Here is a 21,135-nt window from a genome sequence, read left to right on the forward strand (position 1 = left end):
CGCACAAGCCACCTTTGCTGGGTAGGGGTTTTCGTTGAAAGTGAAAACACGCGTTAAGATACACGTAGGCCTTTAACATTCAAATTCGTCCGCGCTCGCTTCCGCTGTTGGAAAATGCCACCGATCAATGTCGCGTTCTACCTACACTATGCGTCCTCCATTCTTCCGTTCTCATCCCTTCGGGGATGACAGGGAATGACGCACTTATGCGATTTCGTCACTTCATCCATTGAGAACATGCTCATCGGGTGCTGTCCCGATTTAGCGATCCACTTAAGAACTGACTGAATGCAGAAATAGAGAGTTTCATCACAGTGTTACAGTGCTAACGTTACTGATACCGGCTGCCACGACTGCGTATGCGCGAATATTACCGGGACCGCTATATACGCACCGCTAGTGTACGGGGACGGCTTCCCCCGGTTACTGCGATAGCGTAACGATAAGCAGCGCGCAGGCCACCTGATCTATTTGTTACTTGTTCTACATTATGGCAGAAAGAATTAAATGATAAAACAAGACTTCATTCAGTCTCATCTCACGATGAGGACAAAGTATCAGCGATATTTTGCCGTTATTCTGAGAACAGCTGTTGGTAATCACGCTATTAGGCCTAAGTTAAGCAGCCACGGCGTGTGAAAAACTGGGCAACACGATAAGAAAATCTGGCTGCGGCCTCTAGCCATGAAAGTCTAAACAAGTCGTAAACAAATCAACGCCGAATGCTGTGGCGTTACATCTTGTAAGTAGAACTTTGCGTATTGAACTGCGCAATCGTGGCAGCTGGTATCACTAATGGAAGCGATAGCACGGTAACGCTATGGTAAAGCCCTCTAATGCATGAAGCGGTCAAAGATTGACCGAAATGTGTTGCATGGAAGGTTGGAAAAATGGCATAGCCAACGTTTACTCTTGTTCCCTCAAATCGCATACTTCACTGTCATAGTGCTGGAGACGATAGCTCAAAAAGGGTAGACGTTGAATTTCACTAAGGCGGTGTCGTGTCATCCAGATCCGAGGTGAGGCATAAAGCGGCAGGCATGCACCCAAATAGCACACAACCAGCACTGTTTGCGAAGTATGCATCGAAGACAGACAGAGGAAAGTGGAAATGCAGGGAGGTTAACCAGAGGGGAAGATCCGGTTTGCTACCCTACGCTGGGGAGAGAGGGGAGGGGGAGGTGAAGTGATAAAAAAGTAGAGTTAAAGAAAGAAAGGAGCACAGACATACAATCACAGTCGGTCACTCTCACCGCCTACTGTCACCGCACAGCACCAGTAGCACTTCCAGCACTATAAACATCTGTTCTGGCTACAGTCGCTTGTCCAATTCTGTTGCCTTTAAAAACTGCAACAGTGCCCTCGTCGCCCTTTGCTGCGATGGCCCTGTGATGGCGGAATATTAAAATAACTTCCTCTGTCAGAGGTCTTCGGTCAGAGCGCGCTATCGCGATTGCGAGCGACCGTCTCTGTAAATTATAGCTAAGACAGTCACAGAGAAGGTGTTGAAGAGTCTCCTCGCTACCACAGTCACCACACGAGGCATCGTCGGCCCATCCGATTCGGAAAGCAAAAGATTTGGTGAAGGCCACCCCTAGCCATATTCGACAAAGCAGGGTAGCTTCGCGACGGCCGAGTCCAGCTGGAATGCAAAGGCGTAGAGAGGAGTCTAGGTTGTGCAGCCGGTTCTTTTGAAAGCTTCCAGCGTTCCACTAGGAGAACGTGATATCACGGCTTAGCATTCGAAGTTTTCTAGCGGCATCTGTCCTTGATAATGGTATCGGCTCCTCTTCGTCCCCTTGAAGAGCCGACCGAGCAGCGTTATCAACGTGTTCGTTCCCTATGACGCCGCAGTGACTTGGAAGCCACTGAAATGTCACGTGGTGTCCTTTCTCAGCCAAGAGAGAGAGAGAACGAAGAGGAAAGGCAGGGAGGTTAACCTGATGTGAGTCTCCGGTTTGCTACCCTACACTGGGGATGGGGGATAGGTGTTAGAAAGATGGCAGAGAGGAAAACGCTAAAAAAATAAAAAAATAAACACGCACACATGGAGACACACACACACAAAAGGCGTTCCAGTTAAAGGCGTTCGCAAAGGCCGGTAGATCGAAAAAAGCGCAAGAAGGCCGTGCAAAAAGCACGGCCTTCTTTTGTGACGTTAGCTCCCTTCGATGTTGTAGAATTCTTTTTTCGGATAGCGGTTGGTCGTCCAGTTGGTCAAGTTCGTGGCGAAGGCATTCCCTCTGTGGACCGTACTGCGAGCAGGCGCACAAAATATGGCCAATTGATTCTTCATGGCCGCAGTGGTCACAGGTTGGGGTGTCGGTCATCCCTATGCGGAACGCATAGGCTTTGGTAAAGACAACGCTCAACCACAGTCGATGCAAAAGCGTGGCGTCTCCACGGCGAAGCTGTGATGGCGCTCGAAGACTTAATGTTGAATCAAGTGAGTAGTGTCGCGTATTTCTTAAAAGGGGGTCATTGAATTGTGACATGGTGTACTGCCGAGCAAGCAGGCGGAGCTCCCGTGCTGCGTCAGTTCTGGAAAGTGCAATTGGTACGTGGTGCTCCTGAGTATGAGCTGAACGGGCAGCTTTGTCGGCCCGTTCATTGCCGATAATCCCGCAGTGACATGGAAGTCATTGGAAAGTTATTTTATGGCGTGCATCACTTATACGGTGTAACTTCTCTGTAATGTGAAATATTAGCTATTATTAGCTAAAATAGCTAAATAGCTATTATAGCTATTATAGCTAAAATATTAGCTATTAGCTAAAATATATTAGGTCCGCGTCGTAAAGGTTACAGTAGAGACTGCAGTGCCGCCTTAGAATCACAGAATATCGTCCACTTGTGCGGCTGTTCATTACCAATGTAGTGAAGGGCACTAAAGATCGCTGCGAGCTCTGCTGCCGGCGACGTTGTCGCATGAGTCGTCTTAAGTTTTATTGTTGTGATTGTCGCTGGTATCACGATTGCCGCCGATTAGCCCTGCGGCGTGCACCACACGAACAACTGCTATTCGAGATTAGAGAACTAATCCATGCATCGAAGAGTCTTGAAACACATAGGCACGCCGTATCATGTTGAAGCATCGACAAAGAAATTGGAGTGCGTGTCCAGCCGCAAACGGTCCCATTCTTGGAGAAGAGGCATTGCGGCAACTTTTGCATTTGCCCAGGGGCATCTTTACGGAATGCCAAATTCTAGGCAGTGCTGTGAATTACTGAGCACGGTGTACCGCAAGGAAACGCTGTGCGCAGGATAATACTCGCGAAGGAATGGCGCTCCGCCACGCCCTCTCTGCTAGCCGGCGACACCTTCCATGGGGACAAGGGCAGCATGCCTGTGCAGGCGGTGAACGATGCAAGCAACGACGAGGCCAGCCGTCCCACCCAGTCTCCAACTCACTTGCGTAATCAGGTGAACTCACCATAATAAACGAAGGCGATCGGGAGCCTTGCAAGGGTATATCGCTCATTATTATTATCTTATTTTCAATTCTCTCGTATTTTTACCCTCTTTTCTGCGAAACCGCAGCTAAGCAGGCGCAATCTCCGTTTTCTTATTCTAGCCACAAATTCAGCGCCGTACGAGTGAGGCTTCGTGGTCTATGACAAATGCGCATCGCAGCACCTTCACGGCGCGGCAGTGCTATGCGCTGGCGCTGTCTGCGTGAAAGCCAAAGCTGTACACGTTGGCTTAGAACCTGTTTATCGTGAGCCCGACTGAGTCTAACAGGATTAAGACCTAGTTAATCCTGCTTTGGCTAGCACAAGTTGAAAACACCTTTCGCAATAAAAAGAAGTCATCGCTTTCTTTAGGGGCGTTGATATTCTAGTCCAGCGTGCTCTTTACGAACGCACTGCCTTCAGTGGGAGTAAAAATAGGCGCGTCTATCTGACGTCCAGCAGCCTGCTCCGCCGTCTGCCGGTGTTTGTCGAGATTGCCGCTGGCGTGCAACGCGTCTGCAAAGCCAGACGCGTTGCCTTGGCCATCTGTAACGGAGACAAACTTGCACTGCGTTCAATCGCATAACAAAAGAACAATGAGGAGGGAATCGGTTGTCTCGCAAAGAAGAAAACAATACACAGATTAATTAGGCAGAGCGACAATTGCAAAGTAATTGCCCAACTTGCGCATCCAACATTGGCAAAGGCATACTAGACGTCCAAAGGAATACTAATACAAACAGGTGGAAACTGTTTCGCGAAGAAGCAGAGTTACAGGCAAGCGCTCTTCATACCCCCATGCCTTGCAAGTTCTGCATTTTCCACATGCCTCGCCAGCCAGACCGAGCCTCTTGCCCACTGCCGCTCCAAGAGCCAGAAAGTATACGTGTACACTGCGTGTCCCTGGTGTCTAGAGCACATAAGCACAGAGGCTGTCTAATCCACGCCATAGCACCGGGCGTGCAATTGTTGTCATGACACTATTAATATTTTTTTCTTTCTTCTCTTTTTTTCTTCTTTTACTGTTCTCTGTTGCACCACAGAAGGTACGCATAACATTGCTGCTATGTGCGAGTGATACCTTGCGCCGATCCTTTATAAAGCCTGGATAGAAACAATAAGTACAGGCGTTCCACAGTGAACCAGCCACTCGTGTCAGCGCTTGAAGGCTGGATTATCATGCTCGTGTGCCTAACGAAAAAAACACAGTCTAACGCGTTTGTATATATATATATATGCGTAATCACTTAGCTTACTTCGATATGTTATTACGCGTCTTAACTGCGCTATTTTTTTAATTTTTCAGTGGAACAATGCAGTTCACTTTTATGCTTGATTTGTCCTTACACCGGGAAGCATCTTATTCGAGATGTGTGATTTCGTTCAAAGCCGCGAGGTGTTTCTCATAGGCCGCATTCCTACAGTCACTAAGGCCCTGGTGTAATTGGGGCTTATGTTCGCAAGGATACGGAGACTGGTCGTCCACAGTCCAAGGACAAGTCTGGATTCCGCACTCGTCAAAAGACTCGACAGAGCCCATATCACTCATTGATTGGTATAAATACACGTATCCGCAGTTCCCTCAATCGTTGGTGCACCTTTTTGGATGAAATGGCATGCCTGTTAGTGCGTACGCACGTTATATGCCAGACTTTCCATGGCGTTTTCTTGAATTAGCGCCACTCATGAGAAAAACAATAAGAAATATAAGACGAACACGGTGGGGAGTATGGAGCTATGCATTTGACTGTTTGGCCCTCCCGTCCCGCGTTTATTCTTCTTTCCTTCCCTCATGCTGAGTTGCCTTAATTCAAGAAAACGTCGCGGAATAGCGAGTCGCACAAATCCTCGCGAACTCTGTCTCCCCCGTCAAGCGCCGAGACGCACCCTGCCCTGCTAGACGGAACAGTGCGCCGTGAGAACCCCGGTGGTCCACCACGTGGTCTGCACGGGGCGCTGACGACCAAGCGGGTCGGCGCCACCGCGGAGGAAGCCCAGCGCAGAGGAAGACGCCTCGACACCTGTCGTCACAGTGCGGGCCACACACCGTCGGCGTGGGCGGAAAGGCGGAGGACCGCTGCTCGAGGCGGGCCCTTGCCAGCATCCGGTCGCTGGGTTCACAGACCCGGCGGCGGCTGAAGGGTGCGACGCCGCCGGCGCTCATCGGTGCGCCTGCCGCAGTGACCAGCCAGCGAGTATATCCGCACAGTGTGCGTGGCGATCGCCGTTCGACAACAACGCAATCGCTGTTGGAGAGCAAAGCGAGACTCAAGCGTCACAGTAGGGGTTTAAGAAAGTGTCGTAATAAAGGATCTCGGTCCGTACTCTGTGTAGAGACGCGACTTTGAGCCAAGCCGCTGCTCTCTGGTGGAGACACCGAGTGTCCCGAGCATCCGAGGGGCGCGTGGCCAGCCTGAGCGCGCCAGCCGGTGAGGCTTCCGGACTGCCGGCGAGCAAAGCAGCGGTCGAGGGGAAAATCCGTTCCCCGGAGCGATTCAAGGGCGAGGAGGCCTCTCGGGTCTCCTCGCCACCCGCTTGTGCTTTTGTTTGTTTTCCCTGGCGAGTCAAGGCGACCGGAGGGGATGTCCGCGCGCGTTGGTGATGTAAGCGTGAGGGATTTCCCCGACGTCTGCGACGCAGGCTTGCCGTCTACGCTACGCTCGCTGCGACGCGAGCTGGACGCGCGCTTCGAGGGCGCCAGTGGCGGCGGCCGCTTTCGCCAGCGGCGTGTTGGTAAACAGCACGCAGGAACTGCAGCACTCGTGCTGCGCGATCGGGGGCCACGAGCGCTCTCCGACAACGGTTCTCGCTTGATGCGGCAAGGGAACACCTCGGTCGCGCCGAGACCTTGGCCGGCGCCGTTACGCAGACCAACCCCGTGACGTACTCGGACAGCCGCCCAGCCCCTTGCACCAGACACTGCGAAGGACAACGTCCGTCTGTGCTGCGACCAAACATTTATAAAATACGGGAAACAGTCAAGTTTTATCCCTGCGACCACATAAAAAAGAATTGCTTACAGTTGACCTACTTAGACTCAATTGCTCCCTATATAGAGCGTAAGGGAGGCAGTTACAATCACTTGCAGCAAGGATGTTACATACTCCAAATGCGTCTGAAAAGAAGTTGGATTATAATATAGAAGTAGACTCGACAGCGATCTCTTACTTCGAACCACACGGCATGAATTTAACACTCTTGTTTCGCCGTATGAGTTGTCCCCACAAAATTAACGCTTCCAGTCAGTGATCTCATTTTTATTCTAAAAGCCGTGGTATGAATGAATTTGTGAACGGTGTTCGAATCTGGCTGCCGCGTTTCCCCTCTTTGCTTTACGAACAAAAAAGAAAAGAAAGAAAGGAAGAAAGAAAGAAAGAAAAAGGGGGAAAATAAAAGGAAAATGAACTCTACAATTTTTCCCGCGAACTGCAATCTTCAGAGTGTCTCTGCATTTTTTTACAAATCGTGCACGAAAGAAACAGCTCGGGCAAAAGTACTCTCAGCCGTGCGAAGCTGTTCTGTGCGCCTGACTTATTACCGCAAAACATAGAGAGATGACTGCTTCACGCGAGAAACAGCAATAAAAAAAGGTGAGAGATAGACAAGAAAATGAAAAGGCTACGTAGCGAGGAATTTCTTCGCTGAACAAGTAAAAAAAAAGCACCAACAGAAAATCGCAGAGCGGTTGATATCCGGCACGTGTGCTTGAATACATGTTATGTTGCACGCGAAGATGGTTCGTATCTGATGTGATATTTCGAAAGCACTGACTAGTAACAAACAGCTCTTTCGAACAAAGCTACGTGCAATCGAGCCATTCATACACAGCAATAATGCCTCGTTATGGCCCGGCTGATGATTAGCTAGAAATTATTTTTAGCAGGTGTTTCGATTTATTTAGCCCGAGCTTTTTTGAAGTTGTCCATAAGTTGGGCAGTTTTCGATCCGTATTCATCAAGCACCTCATGACGCTATTTGTCGACGATTGAGGACGCCGCTAGGAGGGGTGACCCGACATGACGAAATGTGTGCGCGCGCGCGCTTCGTGATGGCTCACGAGACTCCTGCGCAACTGAATGGAACACGCGGTCCGCGAGGCAGGATGAAGAGCGGCCACGCTCTGGGCCTCTTTGTGCGCGTCGCCCCTCCAGTAAACACGGTGTCGTGGCGCCAACGCGAATACAACCAGAGCTCGCTCGCTTTTGCTTGTTTCGGGCGCATGGCACCGTCTGACTACGTCCGGTGCGTCCACTTATCCAGAAGTTGTGCCGTTCGTTACGGGAGCGTCCCTCCCACTTTCTTTCGTGACGCGCGTGTTTGCACACGTGAAGTGGTCCGAGAAGATCGTAAACAAAGCAAGACAGCTAACGATCAGTTTACAGCATAGACCTGATCCCTCTGGCCAAGCTTCGTTGGGCAACGCGGCCGCAAATCTGAAACCAGTTAAAGCAACTGCGGAAAACCCTGCATACATAGAACATGCGGTGTAACATATGAGGGCACATAAGTGACAAGACGATTTATGACGGCAAGGCTAGCGCCCATCTAATGAACGGAATCGTGCACTGACCTAAAGCGGCGCCTCCAAGGAAACAGGAGGAGACCTGGTGATATGGCGCTGAACGACACTCACAGGTACATGTGGGCTGCCGGCTTACGCTGACGACAGTGAAAGTGCGCATGTCTTAATTGTCCGGTGCATAGGAGGTGTTGCACTGAGTTCATCACCGATGATCGGTTATCGCCCCATTCAAAAGGCCTGTAAGCGACTCCGCGTATTGGATTGCCCTGCAGTATCGAGCACGTATAAAAATGTATGTGCGTAAGCCCTCCTAACGAGCATGGTGATTCAATGGTGAAGGCGTTGCGCCGATGAGCACCAGTTCGTCAGCTCCGCTCCAGCTCTCATACACCTAAGTCGAAGAGAAACAAAAAAAAAACGTTATGAAAAGAGAAAATTCCGAAGTGGACAGAACACAAGAGCACGCACGTGCTAGGAAGTCTGTACACACTGAAGGATCGAGCTAAAGTTAATCCTTTCCCGGAATTGTCAGCCAGATGGTGCTTTGGGGCACGAAACCCCACTGTTTTCCCCCTCCTCTTCTTCCCTCTTCCTCCATTGCTGTTTTCTTTCTTTTTGGGTAGCATTCGTTCGAGTGTCAAGTCACCGGAGAATCGAGCCTACATACGCACTAACGCTTAGCAGCAGGTCGGTTCGGCGCTCACTAAGTCCGTGTACACAGACTTATTCAGTACAATAGTGGCACACAGCAATGTACGAACTGTCGAGATGAACTAACCATTGTTTCCGCTCTGCCGTAAGCGCCTTCGTTCTCACCATCATCATCGTACTTTATGATGAAATCAAAACAAACGCTAGCCAAGAGTATATCAAGAAGACAAAAACATTGGGACCCGTACGGGCCCCAAAACGTCAAGTTCTTCTCTTTCTATTTGTATTTCGAATTCTTCTCACTTGTCTTTCAAGCGATACCTTTTGGTTGTCTTGATGCAGCATTTTTTCGCGGAAAACAACGGGGTCTCGACATATGCAACACGAGCGCCTGTTGGCCTACATTTTCTGCCGGAGGTGCACCACAGTAGCAGCGCCAAGGTGCGACGCCACTGCATGAAAGGCTATGTCGCGCAGCCTAATTGTCTGAGTTGTCGGGCACAACTCCAACGAGTGCCACACGACTCACTAAGAGATATATCAGCCATATAAACTCTGATTGCTTCATAGGCGCCTTCGTGAGGATTGTTGTGACATTCGAGCAAAGGTGATGCCACGCAATAGCTTCTAATCTTTCCGGGCACGCGAACAAGCGGCGTGCACCTATGGAAAATCTATTCGCTGCTCATCTATTGCGAAGGGTGAGGTGAAAATGCCCTTTCGATTTACGTCATAACTTCGTGGCATGGTCACGCGGTGTTGCGCAGTGAGGCAACGCCTCTGTGTCGGGAAGGACGAACACAAGACCCTTCTTCTCCAAGCCACAGGCGCTTCATGGGCTGGGGTGATCGTAAAGACACCCAATGCCATTGAAACGTCCAGACTGAAGGGTCTTTTGCCTTCCTGAAGCCCTAAATATTCCACTTTCTAGTTAGCAGACAGCGTTGTTAAGCTGTACTTTAGTAACGCCCAGGAAATCACAAACACAGACGAATCATATCGACAGGAAGAGGAAGTCCTTTTACACACCGAAGTTGTATCGCCTCTGCGTTTTAAATCCTTAAACATTAAAGGAACGTGGACGCACGCACACACAAGCGCTACCAAACAACTGCCTTGGCAATTCTCGAAAGACCAAAGCTGCACCTCTTCTCGGCGCATAAGTACACATGCAAACCGCCCATAAAAGAACCCGAAAAGAAAAACGAAGCCAGCGTCATCCCTCCTTTGTGCGGCAGCACTGGCTCATCGCCGCGGGCAAGCTCATTTCGGTCAGCTGTATTTTCCGATTGATGTCAGCGCAACGGCAAAGGGTTCGCCGCGGGGAGAAAGCGACGTGCGCCGAATACACAATTAGGCGGCAAGCGAGCGTCCAGAATAGACGCTGCGGGGGTGAAACTCGATACATGCGGCTGCTTTTTTAGCTGCACGTGCGACGGAAAAAAAATTGACTGCTCACGGCCAGATGACTTCCTCGTAGTTGCGTAAGAATGGACTGAATAGACTCAGGTTGTATCAACTTATGCGCACTTTAATCAGAAGAATGCGTAATCCAACTGGTTGCCTGATTTGAAAAACCCTGCACATAGCGACTGTAGCGATGCTCATACCGCATAGGCAACGCACGTGCCAAACATAACGGGCTAAGGCTATTCAACAAATAAAAATGCTTCTTCTTTCTCCTTCTGTGCCATCGAATGGAAATCAGACTTGCTTCCGGCCTAGATTGGTCGACGTACGGAAATATTCAGCGGTGCCTTGCCGCTTATAGATTTCCTAAGCATCAAAACTTGTCTCCGCCTCGCTGATGTTCCGCCGGCATGCGGAGGACAGGTAAGCGCCATCAAGCGCGTGCAATTGGAATTACGCGATCAAGTGCTGTTGTGCCACAACTGTTAAATAGTCTTGCCAGTTGCATGCACGCAACACCACCCATGACACCTGCACCTGCAGAATACTGCAAATACCACAACACGTCTCACACAGCGCCCATTGTCGCGGATAATTACACTGATACACATGCTACCGTCGCTAAAATGGAATTGTTCAGAAACTGTCGACGAAGATTGTCAATGTAAACGAATACCCGAACGCTTTCCGAAAGCGATTCGCTTTACTAGACGAACTTTTCTGCACCTCGCATCCTTTCTAAACTCGCGACTTCGTGTCCACTGTGGGCGTGCTCGCGACACACGCCGCGTCTTTTCTGTTGCATACTTCCAGTTGGTGATGTCCGCCCATAGTGCTATAAAGAAATGCGCCAACGATGATGCGATCGAACCCCTGCATTTCAGCACAGCATTCGATGCTCTAATTAGCCATTAGGCAACGATCGCACGCATGCTTCTGCCGCGCCATACAGTGCTTTGTCTGGCGCGTGCGTCCCGTGAGTTTCTCGCATGCTTGCCTCGTTACAGTTAGCGCTTTGAGATGCTGTGTTATGCTGCCCTCCATCGGCCCTATAAAATGCTTAGGCGGGCGAAAACTGGTCTGATGAGCCGATGAAAGCTATACGACTAAATAGTGCTCGGCAGATACAGGGCATAGTAACGTCACTGATCTGTATTTCCATTCGATCTCGCTCTCTTTTCGTGAATCGTGTCCTCTGCATCTCCCTTTCACTATAACACACAGATAAAGCGGCAGCAAATAGTGCCGGTTTGGCAGCTGTGGCTTATATAGGCATCGCGCATGCTTGTTCTTAAAACATTGCATGTAAATTGTCGTGAGGTCAATTATAAACAGCCGTCCTCGCATTCAGATATGGGCAGAAGTCACTTCACATCAGCGACTTGGATTTAAGTGCGCAATGACAATGTGCCCACCGCGGCCAGGAAAGCAACAGTCACGTGGCAGGCAAAAACGAATGCAACATACTTCGCGTTAAAGTTTACTTCTTGCTTAAAAGCTACAACTGACCTACAAAAGACATAATTGTGGAGAGCTCTGGGCTATGGTCGGGCACCAGGGCCGATCTAACGCGTCCGAAAGTGTCAGCGCACGGGAGTTTTCATTGTCCTTCATCTCGCATTCCGTCATTATAGGACTCATCAATTGACAGCCCCCTCACGCATCTCTCTCGCACGCTCGAGAGAACTGTCAAGAAAATTCTACCGCAACTTTTCAGGGGCCACATGGCAAACACCAGCGCGCACGAAACAGTCGATTCAGCAGAAGCAACTTGGAACGAAGCATCAACGAAGGAGGACGGCGTCTCTCTGTTATCATTTCCTTGATAGTGAGCATTTCGCAATGGGCATGAAAACAACAAACGTGCGTGCGCACGCCTACGCGTTTCATTCTCCCCGACGTGTGACATCCATATCAGATCCGGGAAGATGAGCAACCGAGCATTCGCATGTGATATGGTAGCCTCCACGCACCCGAATCAGAAATGTCAAGTGTCGTTGGACATTGCCGTTGAAAAACACGGAAACCTTCTTGCGAGACAAAAAAAAAAAAGAAAGTAAAAGAAAGATTAATAAAGAAGCTTCGAAAGTCACTTAACCGCGGACAGACAGTAAACATTTTTTTTAGTCCCTATAACTTCAGTCCAGGTGTAGACATTGTTGCAAGGAAAATAAGTGGGGGAAAAACCACGTGCAACGTAATAGGGAACTGATTTACGGGCATTGTTAAGCGACCAAGTCTGCCATAATCACGCGACTATCGCGGGTTCGTGAGGTTGTTTAAAGTGCAGGACACTGCAGCTATGCGGGAAGCCTACCTCTTCGTCTACATTGTAGCAACATTGCGCCGTCGTTTTAAGAAAGCATCACAAATACAACGTGCATGCGCAGCTGCAAGTGCTTGTCGAATAAAAACACGTAGACATAACATTTGTACGCACGACAACAATTATAAATGAGTTTGACGCCAGAAGAGTGTTGGATGGGCTGTTGTCATTGCCTAATATGCTTTGACTCTGGAAACGTGGCCCCGCAGCACATAGCTAACGCCGCGAGGCTCTTCGAGAGAGAGAGAGAGAAAAAAAAAAACGTTCTCATCACCTCGTTTAGCTCAGTAAACGGCACTGCAGTAACGTAAGTGGAACTACGCGAGCGTCTCCGTATTAAAAAATCAACAAGATAGCACAATAAAACTAAAAATTTGGCGACAGTATTGGAAGTCCGTCTATAACCGGATTACCTCGCGATGGCAGAACAGGCAGTGACGTCACAAAGCATTGCCTTTTGAGGCGGTCAAGTTCCACGAGCGCGTTACGTGTGACGGCTCCGACACGCGGCACAGCTGCACATATAGATATGACCTCGAAAGCTATTCACACGCGAACACACTCGCCACACACACCACTGCTGCCCTCTTACGCTATAGCCACAGGGAAGGGAGTCTGAAGAGACAAGCGCGGGCGAGGACAAGAAAGAAACAGGCGCACGGATGCTCGGCGACGACGTCGTTGAAGCCGACTTACTGCTGGAAGTCGTTCGCACGAATCACGCGCACGTTGGCGACGAGCTGCGCGGCGGAGCTCGGTGGAGCTAGGCTCCCGGCGCCTGCGGTCGAGCGAACTCCGCCGGCGGCGCCGAAGCGGCTCCGTCCTTACCGATGACCGCGCGCAGGAGGACCGGTGGGCCGGCCAGGCTCAGGCGTCCGAAGCGCGGCATGCTGCGCTGTGGGGCGGCCGCCGCCGGAGACCAGAGGTCGTGGCCCGTGCCATGGGCCGGCCGTTTATATACCGTCCGGGCACCACAACTCGCCGTTGTTCTGGCTGGCTTGGTCGCGAGTAGACAAGTGGCAGCCGGACGCCTTCGCCGCGCCGGCTCTCCCGCTGACGTCAGGCTGGGAGAGGAGGGGGCGCGCATCCCCCACCTGCGCCCACCTGCCCCCCCTCGCTTCTGGGAAGGCGCCTCAGAGGAGCTTCCGGCGGCAACCTCCTCGTCGCGAGAGGTGTTGCGGGAAATTACGCGGATTGCTGGCCAACTGAAGATTTAGAGCACGTGACCGTAACAACGACCTCTCTGTGTGTCACGAGCCAGGCGGGGAGCGCTTTCGGCCCGCGTTTGACGGCTTTGCATTCCCTCTCGTCAATTCTCGTTGACGTTGCTATTCAGCTTTGCGGGTTGTTCGAGGGGAGCAGCAGATGTGACACACGAACGAGTAAAGGAACGTGGTGCGATTTCTGCTCTTATCTGCACACTGATTTCACACCCTTAGATGTGACATCATGCTAACTTGTTTCTGCATGTTTGACGTGTCACTTTATTTATTTATTTATTTATTTATTTATTTATTCATTCATTTATTTATTGCATGAAATACTTGTAGTTAGTGCGCAATTTTTCACTCTATTAATTTTTGCTTTAATTTCTAATAGCGAGTACGCTGCGCCATGTTGTCAAATGACTGGAAAATAAGCAATAGATTTGTTATTTCCTTATTCGCTGATTAAATATAGTAAAAACCCGAACAATGTTTGCAGGTTAACTTTCATTGGTGTGCGAAACGCATTTTGTTGTTGGTTTATGAGATTAAGCGGTTTAAAGGGGTGCTGACGCGACATTTTCGAATCTCCTTTGTTTTTTTTGCTTTACTTGGAGGTCCGGTACTATTACCACCCCTTCCCTCCCCCCCCCCTCTAAAAAAAATAAATATACTGTCAAGCTTATGGTGCCCTAAATTGTTTAATACAATAACTTTTCTGCGACTAGTTTTGGTTTCACTTCTAGTGTGTTGCGGCGTCATCACACAGTATCCAGTCACGTGTTAGCAGGATATTGCCAGGTTTTGACACTCCTTCCGGCCCACTCTGTCGTCCGCTATGCTGCTACATAGGCCTACACAACGGATAGCAGCATACGAGGTGACCAAGCCAACCCGAGCAGGTGTCAAAACGTCGCAATGACCTGTTACCTGCTCCCACGTGACCAGATGCTGCGTGACGACGTCACAAGACAGTATCCTCCTGGGAAACGAAACCAAAACCTGCTGTTGAAAAATAATTATATGAAATTATTTACAATGATCTGAGGCTTGTCATTATTTTTACTAGGGTTGAGAAGCCTAGGGCCTTCATTTCGCGCAAGATAATTGTCGAAAATATCATGTCAGTACCCCTTTAACGTCATCATTGTAGATGCTCCCCTGTTTCTTCATTTATTATTATAATTACGCTGTGAAGGGTGTACAGTTTTACCCTTTATCGTTATTTAATGTTTATTAACGTTCGAGAAAAGTTTAACGGTGCTTCCTATTCTACTACGTTACTCCGCGAGTTAGCCTCACAGCCTTCAAATAAATAACGTCAAACTACAGCTACTCTGCGCTCAGGAACTTCTCGCGAATAGCGTCAATGGAGCTGCATGCTCGCAGTTCTGCGAGACACTAGCTCGATGCGCTTAAGGGTGCACATGTCGGCGCCACTGCAGTTGGGTGCGCCACGCTAACTGGGCTCGTATCCGCAGCTCCACCTGCAGCAAGCAGCGCACGCGTGGGAAACGAGGCACACGTGTATAAAGACGCGCCATTGGGGCCCATACGCAATGCACACGGACACCACTCGAGCGAAGTGTGAACACGGACTGCTTTGTCTGCGTGGTATCTTCAGATATTTGTGTTTGTGCATGGTCGCATGGATTTGTTATGTGGAACTTGTGCGGCCACCGCCGAGGAGGCCCACTGAAACAAGTCCGAACATATAAAGGGCGAATCCGTTTTCAGCGATTCGCGAGCAAGAAAGTTTCCCGCTGGGCTCCTAGAAGCCGAGCACAACGAGGGAGATGCCGTGATTGGCTCGATTCGCTCTTGAGTCATAAGAAGTGAGCACTGTAACGAAGGAGCAAGAAGGAGCGAAATTATCCGAGATCGCGCTCACTTCTCGCGATTGGTTTTCTGGGACAGACGCGCTCCGTGGTTAACGCACCAACTGTATGCCTCGTGCGTGTAATTCCGCCGGGGTGCCACCGCGTTTTCGTGTCTTGGGTGGCCCTCAGCGCGCGTCGATTTCCACGTCGTGGTTGCGGCGTGCATGGCAAGAAGGCCCTTTCCTCAGCTGCTTAACGAAGGGCAGAACCCCGAATGAGTAAGCTCCTTACTTGGATTGCTGCATTCTGCGTTGTGTGCGCGTTTCCGCGGCAGTTTGATAGCGCGATTGCAATGATCGAGAAACAAAACTACAAAATAAAACAAAGTGGCCCAACTACCCGCGATGCCACAGTTCGTGTGCTATGTCTTTCTCCGGCCATGACTGGTGGCATCAAAAACCCTCGAGGAACGATTGCCTTAATTTATTTGTTTTCTTGGGTAAGGTGACTCTGCCTAGAATGCATCGAGCCTGTTTGATATTGACACGTAACAATATGGCGAAGAAGGACCATGCATACAGAGCTTTCCTGAATCAATAAATGGAACAGGTCGGTCATGAACGCAGAGCGTATACTTCAGTGATTCCACTCGGTGTAAACGATTCAGTTCGAAAACGCCACCACATCCACCTCCTCTCGTGGCACCCTAATGCACTTGTACGCTTCAGTTTCTAAATATGCAAATAGCAAATCCCTGTGATCAATAAGCAATTTTTCAGCTTTTTTAAACATTTTGAATAACGAGCACGTTCTCCCATTCTGTCAAAAAAAGAAAAAGAAACGATGCAAGACAAGCAATCCATTTGTCATTCTCAGTATTTCCGTTATGTGCTATTTCCATCACTTATCGCAAAAAAAAAAGAAGCAAAAGCCAATCTGCCTGGCAATGGTCAGCGGACCTTTAGTTCCTTGCGGTAGGGTGTATGGAGCACCCTACCAAAGACATTTATTTCTTTCTGTCTACTTACTTCCGATGCAGCAGTGCAGTGTTTCCTCTTCGTGTAATTGCGAGAATATAAGGCAGGTTTTTCTGTTAAGGTCCTAATGAATTGGAGAGATTGTGTCTCCTTGTCTGACCTCTTTATTTATAGGTATCTTCCTACTTTTCTTGTAGAGAACGAAAGTAGCTTTGGAACCTTTGTGGATATTTCCCAAGATATTTATGTAAGCCTCTTGCACTCCTTGAGTACCTAATGCCTCTGTGACAGCTGGTATATCTACTGAATCAAATGCATTTTCGTAATCTGTGAAGGCCATATAGAGAGGCTGATTGTATTCTGCAGATTTTGGTATTACCTGATTGATTACCCATGGATGTGATCCATTGTACAATATCCCTTCCTGAAGCCAGCCTGTTACTTGTCTGAGGGCTCCACCTTCGCCGGGATACGTCCTTTGTGAAAATAAAGTTTTTCGTTCGTTCGTTCATTCATTCATTCATTCATTCATTCATTCATTCATTCATTCATTCATTCCCTTGGTAGATTAAAGTCAAGTGTTGCCCTTATTCTATTTGAAATTATCTTGGTTAATATTTGATACAATGCTGTGGGAGTAAGCTAATGGGCCTATAAATTTTCAATTCTTTAACGTCTACCTTTTTTTGGATAAGTATAATGTTTGCATTCTTACAGTTCTCTGGGACCCTTGAAGTTCGCATAACTCACTATATAAGTCTTTGCGTCGACTAACCGGGAGAAGAGATGCGTATCCTGAAACGCCTGGATAACCGCGACAAGCGCTACTTAGTTGGCGTTTTCCAAAAGAAACGCAGGCTATTTAGCGCCAAACACTTGCTGCAAAATGGAGAGGCTCGCCTGGACAACCAGCTATGGCGGTCGTTGTTGTTCAACGTTGCAATGCTGCTGAGCACGAGGCAGCGCGTTCGGTTCCCAACCGCATTTCAACGAGGGTGCAACACAGAACGCTGTCCAGCTCTCGGGGCACTCCTGGTGATCATATTTATTCTGGATTCCTCTAAGCGGCGTCTCTCGTAGGGTCTGCGTTGTTATTGAAACTTAAACCCACTCAATATATCAAAGCTGTTATTTTCTAACTTGAAATAACGTCCCTCTGTTAACAGAATGCGCCAATGACAATCAAGGAGGATGGAAGAAGTGTTGTACCTTCTTGGCCTCGACGCCCTCATGGCACGAGGCGCTGAGTAACAAACAACCCTTTGAAATTTCAAAGCCCTTGTCAGCAGCTTTGCCTTCATAATATATGTCAGTAGTCGATACGAGCAAGCGGTACACAATGGTAGTTGACATCGCAAGTGAGAGCAAACAAAACACACACACACACACACACACACACACACACACACACACACACACACACACACACACACACACACACAAAAGAAAAAAAAATGGATGGGGGACAAACGATTGTGCATTTCTTTCGTGTTGTGTTGTTGTGCCAAGTATGGGCCAATTAAGCCCTCAGCAAGTCCTGTTAAGTACAATATTGATCTCTTAGTAGCGCTTTCAATCGAGAATGTGGCCACATTGCAGCATGCCGAATGTCACGAGCTGCCGGTAATCACTCTCCTCACGGCCCCTTAACCTTCCAATTTTTGTTTATAATTATCTTTTTCCTGAGCTTTTCGCAATCTTTTAATGAGCTCATGAATGATGAAATAAAAATAAATGAACAACCTTAACGCTGAGTTCTTGCAACGGCTGAGGGTACATTCTGCATGACGAACAAAGATGCGCCAAATGAGTGCCGCTTACCACAAACATGAAGGCTGATATAAAGCTTCAACAAGAGAGAAGGCTCAACAGGACTCTCGCCAATGATGTGGTTGAGCCCCGCTACGTACCGCATACGTGGGTGAGGTTACACTGGCGTGCTGTCTTCTATAAGGCTTCCTTACTGAAGTAAGAACCATAAACCGATACCGAAGTGTTCGGCAGCGGGCTAACAGTCAACTTCAACAGCTCGCCGAGCGCGGTCTCGCTCGCTTCATGCTCGCCCGACGGCGAGCGTTAACACTCGCGTCCCTCATGGACTTCTGTTAAGGGGGCGATGACTGTTGCGCTGTTCGCAAATTCAGTTTGTATGAGCCGCACGCAAGTATGAGCGTGCGGCATGGCGTGCGGCGTCGGTGGGGTGGTTCCGTTTAGTACACTTTAGTTTCGTTTTTGCTATGGAAGCCGCAACTTCTTTTCCTGGATGAGTATTTGCTTTTGCAGAAGAATAAACTACTGTTGAGTGTGCATGTATATAAGCAGCTGGCGCAATTTGTAGCGATGAAGAGGTTGACGACGGCGGCGATCAAGTGGTGCCTTATGTTGAAGCGGCGGCCTTCTCCCGACCTGGATTGCGTGCAGCTTCTCCTTTCAAACGAATTGTGTAAACGGAAGAAAAAAATGTATGAAGCTCCTAAGCCGCAAACGCTGGTGGGTAAGCCCTAAACATTGCTAGTGCTGACGCGCGACATTGCTCCACAGCGCTACCAACGCGCGGTAAAACACACATTGCCCCTCCCACATCGCGCCGATCGCTGCGATTGAGCGACGGCGCGACCAATTTGTTGGAATCCAGTTGCGGAGAGCCCACGACGTCGCGGCGGTCGCTGAGCGACGGAATTCGCTGTGTCGCTGACTGAAAATCGCGCCATGTGAAAAAGCCTTTAGTGCCTTACAAATAGTTATAGAGGCCGACAAATATGTAATCATTCTGGCAACCTTAGGCGCACAGAAATATTCGACAAGAGGCTTTTACAGGGAGATGTATGAAACTCTCCTGTCGAATATTTCTATTTCTTATCGTTGAGGTTTGGAGGGGCATTCATGGTAACTTCTCCCATATGTGACGGGATCCAGTTGAGGTATTTGGGTGTAATTTTGCCGTTCTTAATGTCTTCTGCTCTGCGGTTCAGGATTTTGGCTGCCTCGGTGGAGACCCAGCCCTCTGTGAAATTCCTAATAGCCGTCTTGGAGTCGCTGATTATTGTTCGATATTGTTGCCGACCGTTGATTACAGCCAATGCGATTGCCGTTTCTTCCGCTGCCTCCGACGATCTGGTCCTTACGGAGCCCGCAGTCACGGTCTTTCCTTTCGTGCATACGACCGCCATGGCGAAGAGGGAGTTACGTTTGTCAGCGGTGACACCACCATTGTCGTCCCGGTTTCGGGGTCACCGCGCGGCGTCTACGAAGAGCACCCCCTCCCGCGCGCCGTGGTTTTTGAGAATCGTTTTCGTGCGGCATTTTCTTCTCTCGACATTGTGCACGGGGTGCATGTTCTTCGGAATATTTTCCGTGTTAATTGCGGCTCGGACGTCTGGGTGAATCTGCATCTTGGGGCCGTTCATTCCGTGGTAGTTTATGCCGATCTTTTCCATGATTTATCTGCCCGCCTTGGTTCCGGAGAGTCTTTCGAGTTGCGCTATCCTCTGTGCTTCCGCGATTTCCTCCAGCGTGTTATGTACCCCGAGTTGTAGTAACTTTTAGTTTCTTGTGTATTGAGGGAGACCCAGTGCTGTTCTGTACGCTTTTCTAATGAGCACGTCGATCTTGTCTTTCTCAGCCTTGTTCCAGTGGACGAACGCCGCCACGTACGCGACGTGGCTGATCGCGAAGACCTGAACGAGCCGTACGACGTTTCTTTCTTTAATACCGCTTCATCTCGTGGTCTGTGCAACGCATTAACTCGAACAATAGAAAGGGAAATGCACAGCGCTGACTCCTGTCCCGTGTGATTCCTTTTCTGCTGCCGTCGCTCTTTACGCGAGCGCTGCACAAGACGCAAGACAAATACGTGCCATACTCGCTCCCTTTTGGTTCCAAATAAATACGCATCAATTCTTTAATACTCACCGCACCGAACTAACTTCGTGCTGCGCTTCAGGTTGGTTTTACCAGCCATCTAACAGAATTCAGAAAGCTGGCGACACTGCGGTTAAGTTATCGTTGTGATTAAGGTGCAGGGACCTAGTACCCTCCGCTGCTCGTCTTGTTTTCCGGTGGGGATTGACAGCAAGAACTGCCCGCTTTCCTTGAAACATGGTGCACGAATTTCCCATCTAGCCTTCTGTACTGGGCGTCGTGGGCTGCCGATTCGCATACACGACCGCTTCCGTATAAAAACTTGCATAAAACAATTACTCCAGCATATACGCTGCACGTCTCAAATGACGGGCTGGCTGGCGCATACGGATGGTAACAGCGAAAAGGCGACCTTAAATTTTCATATTATAAATAAGGCGACATTATTACTTTGATCCAAGTTTTATGCTAAATGTGCTTTCTATACGTTCGCAACAAAAAAAGAAAGAAATGACTCTTCGAATAATCCAGTGCAAGGACGAGGATGATCCTAGCGGCCAGAGGCGATTTTTAAAGATGCCATAAAACATCAAAATAATCACCCTGTATATTGCCCTCTAGTTCTACATTTCTGCAGGAAACACTCCTATTTTGCGTGATATAAGCGTTAACTATGATTGAACGGGGAACTGACATTCTACTTGGTCTGTTTAGGTACTTCAATTGGGCTTTTTGGGCGCGTTTCGTATGCATTCTGCCTACTTTGTTGGCATTGCTGTTGTGCCACTCAGCTAATCCAGCCTAACATAACAGTTTCCAGAAATGCAAGTTGACGCTACTAATTTTGAAATCTTAATGAATTCCGGCGATACAGAAAAGCGAAATTTAACAGCCGAAGAGCGCAATAGCCA

At 49.0% G+C, this 21,135-nt stretch overlaps 1 protein-coding gene across 1 annotated transcript in view; it reads right to left on the reverse strand.

Moving 5' to 3' along the window:
* The window catches only part of LOC142566346 (uncharacterized), a 40,711-nt gene extending 27,276 nt beyond the window's left edge, over positions 1-13,435 (reverse strand). Inside the window, exon 1 of the mRNA XM_075677266.1 lies at positions 13,190-13,435. Coding sequence (XP_075533381.1) covers positions 13,190-13,250 — 61 coding nt within the window. The 5' untranslated portion in view covers positions 13,251-13,435. The remainder of the gene's footprint in view (positions 1-13,189) is intronic.
* Between the last annotated feature and the right edge of the window lie 7,700 nt (positions 13,436-21,135).

Source organism: Dermacentor variabilis, unplaced genomic scaffold (genome assembly GCF_050947875.1).
Source record: "Dermacentor variabilis isolate Ectoservices unplaced genomic scaffold, ASM5094787v1 scaffold_12, whole genome shotgun sequence".
Taxonomy (NCBI): domain Eukaryota; kingdom Metazoa; phylum Arthropoda; class Arachnida; order Ixodida; family Ixodidae; genus Dermacentor; species Dermacentor variabilis.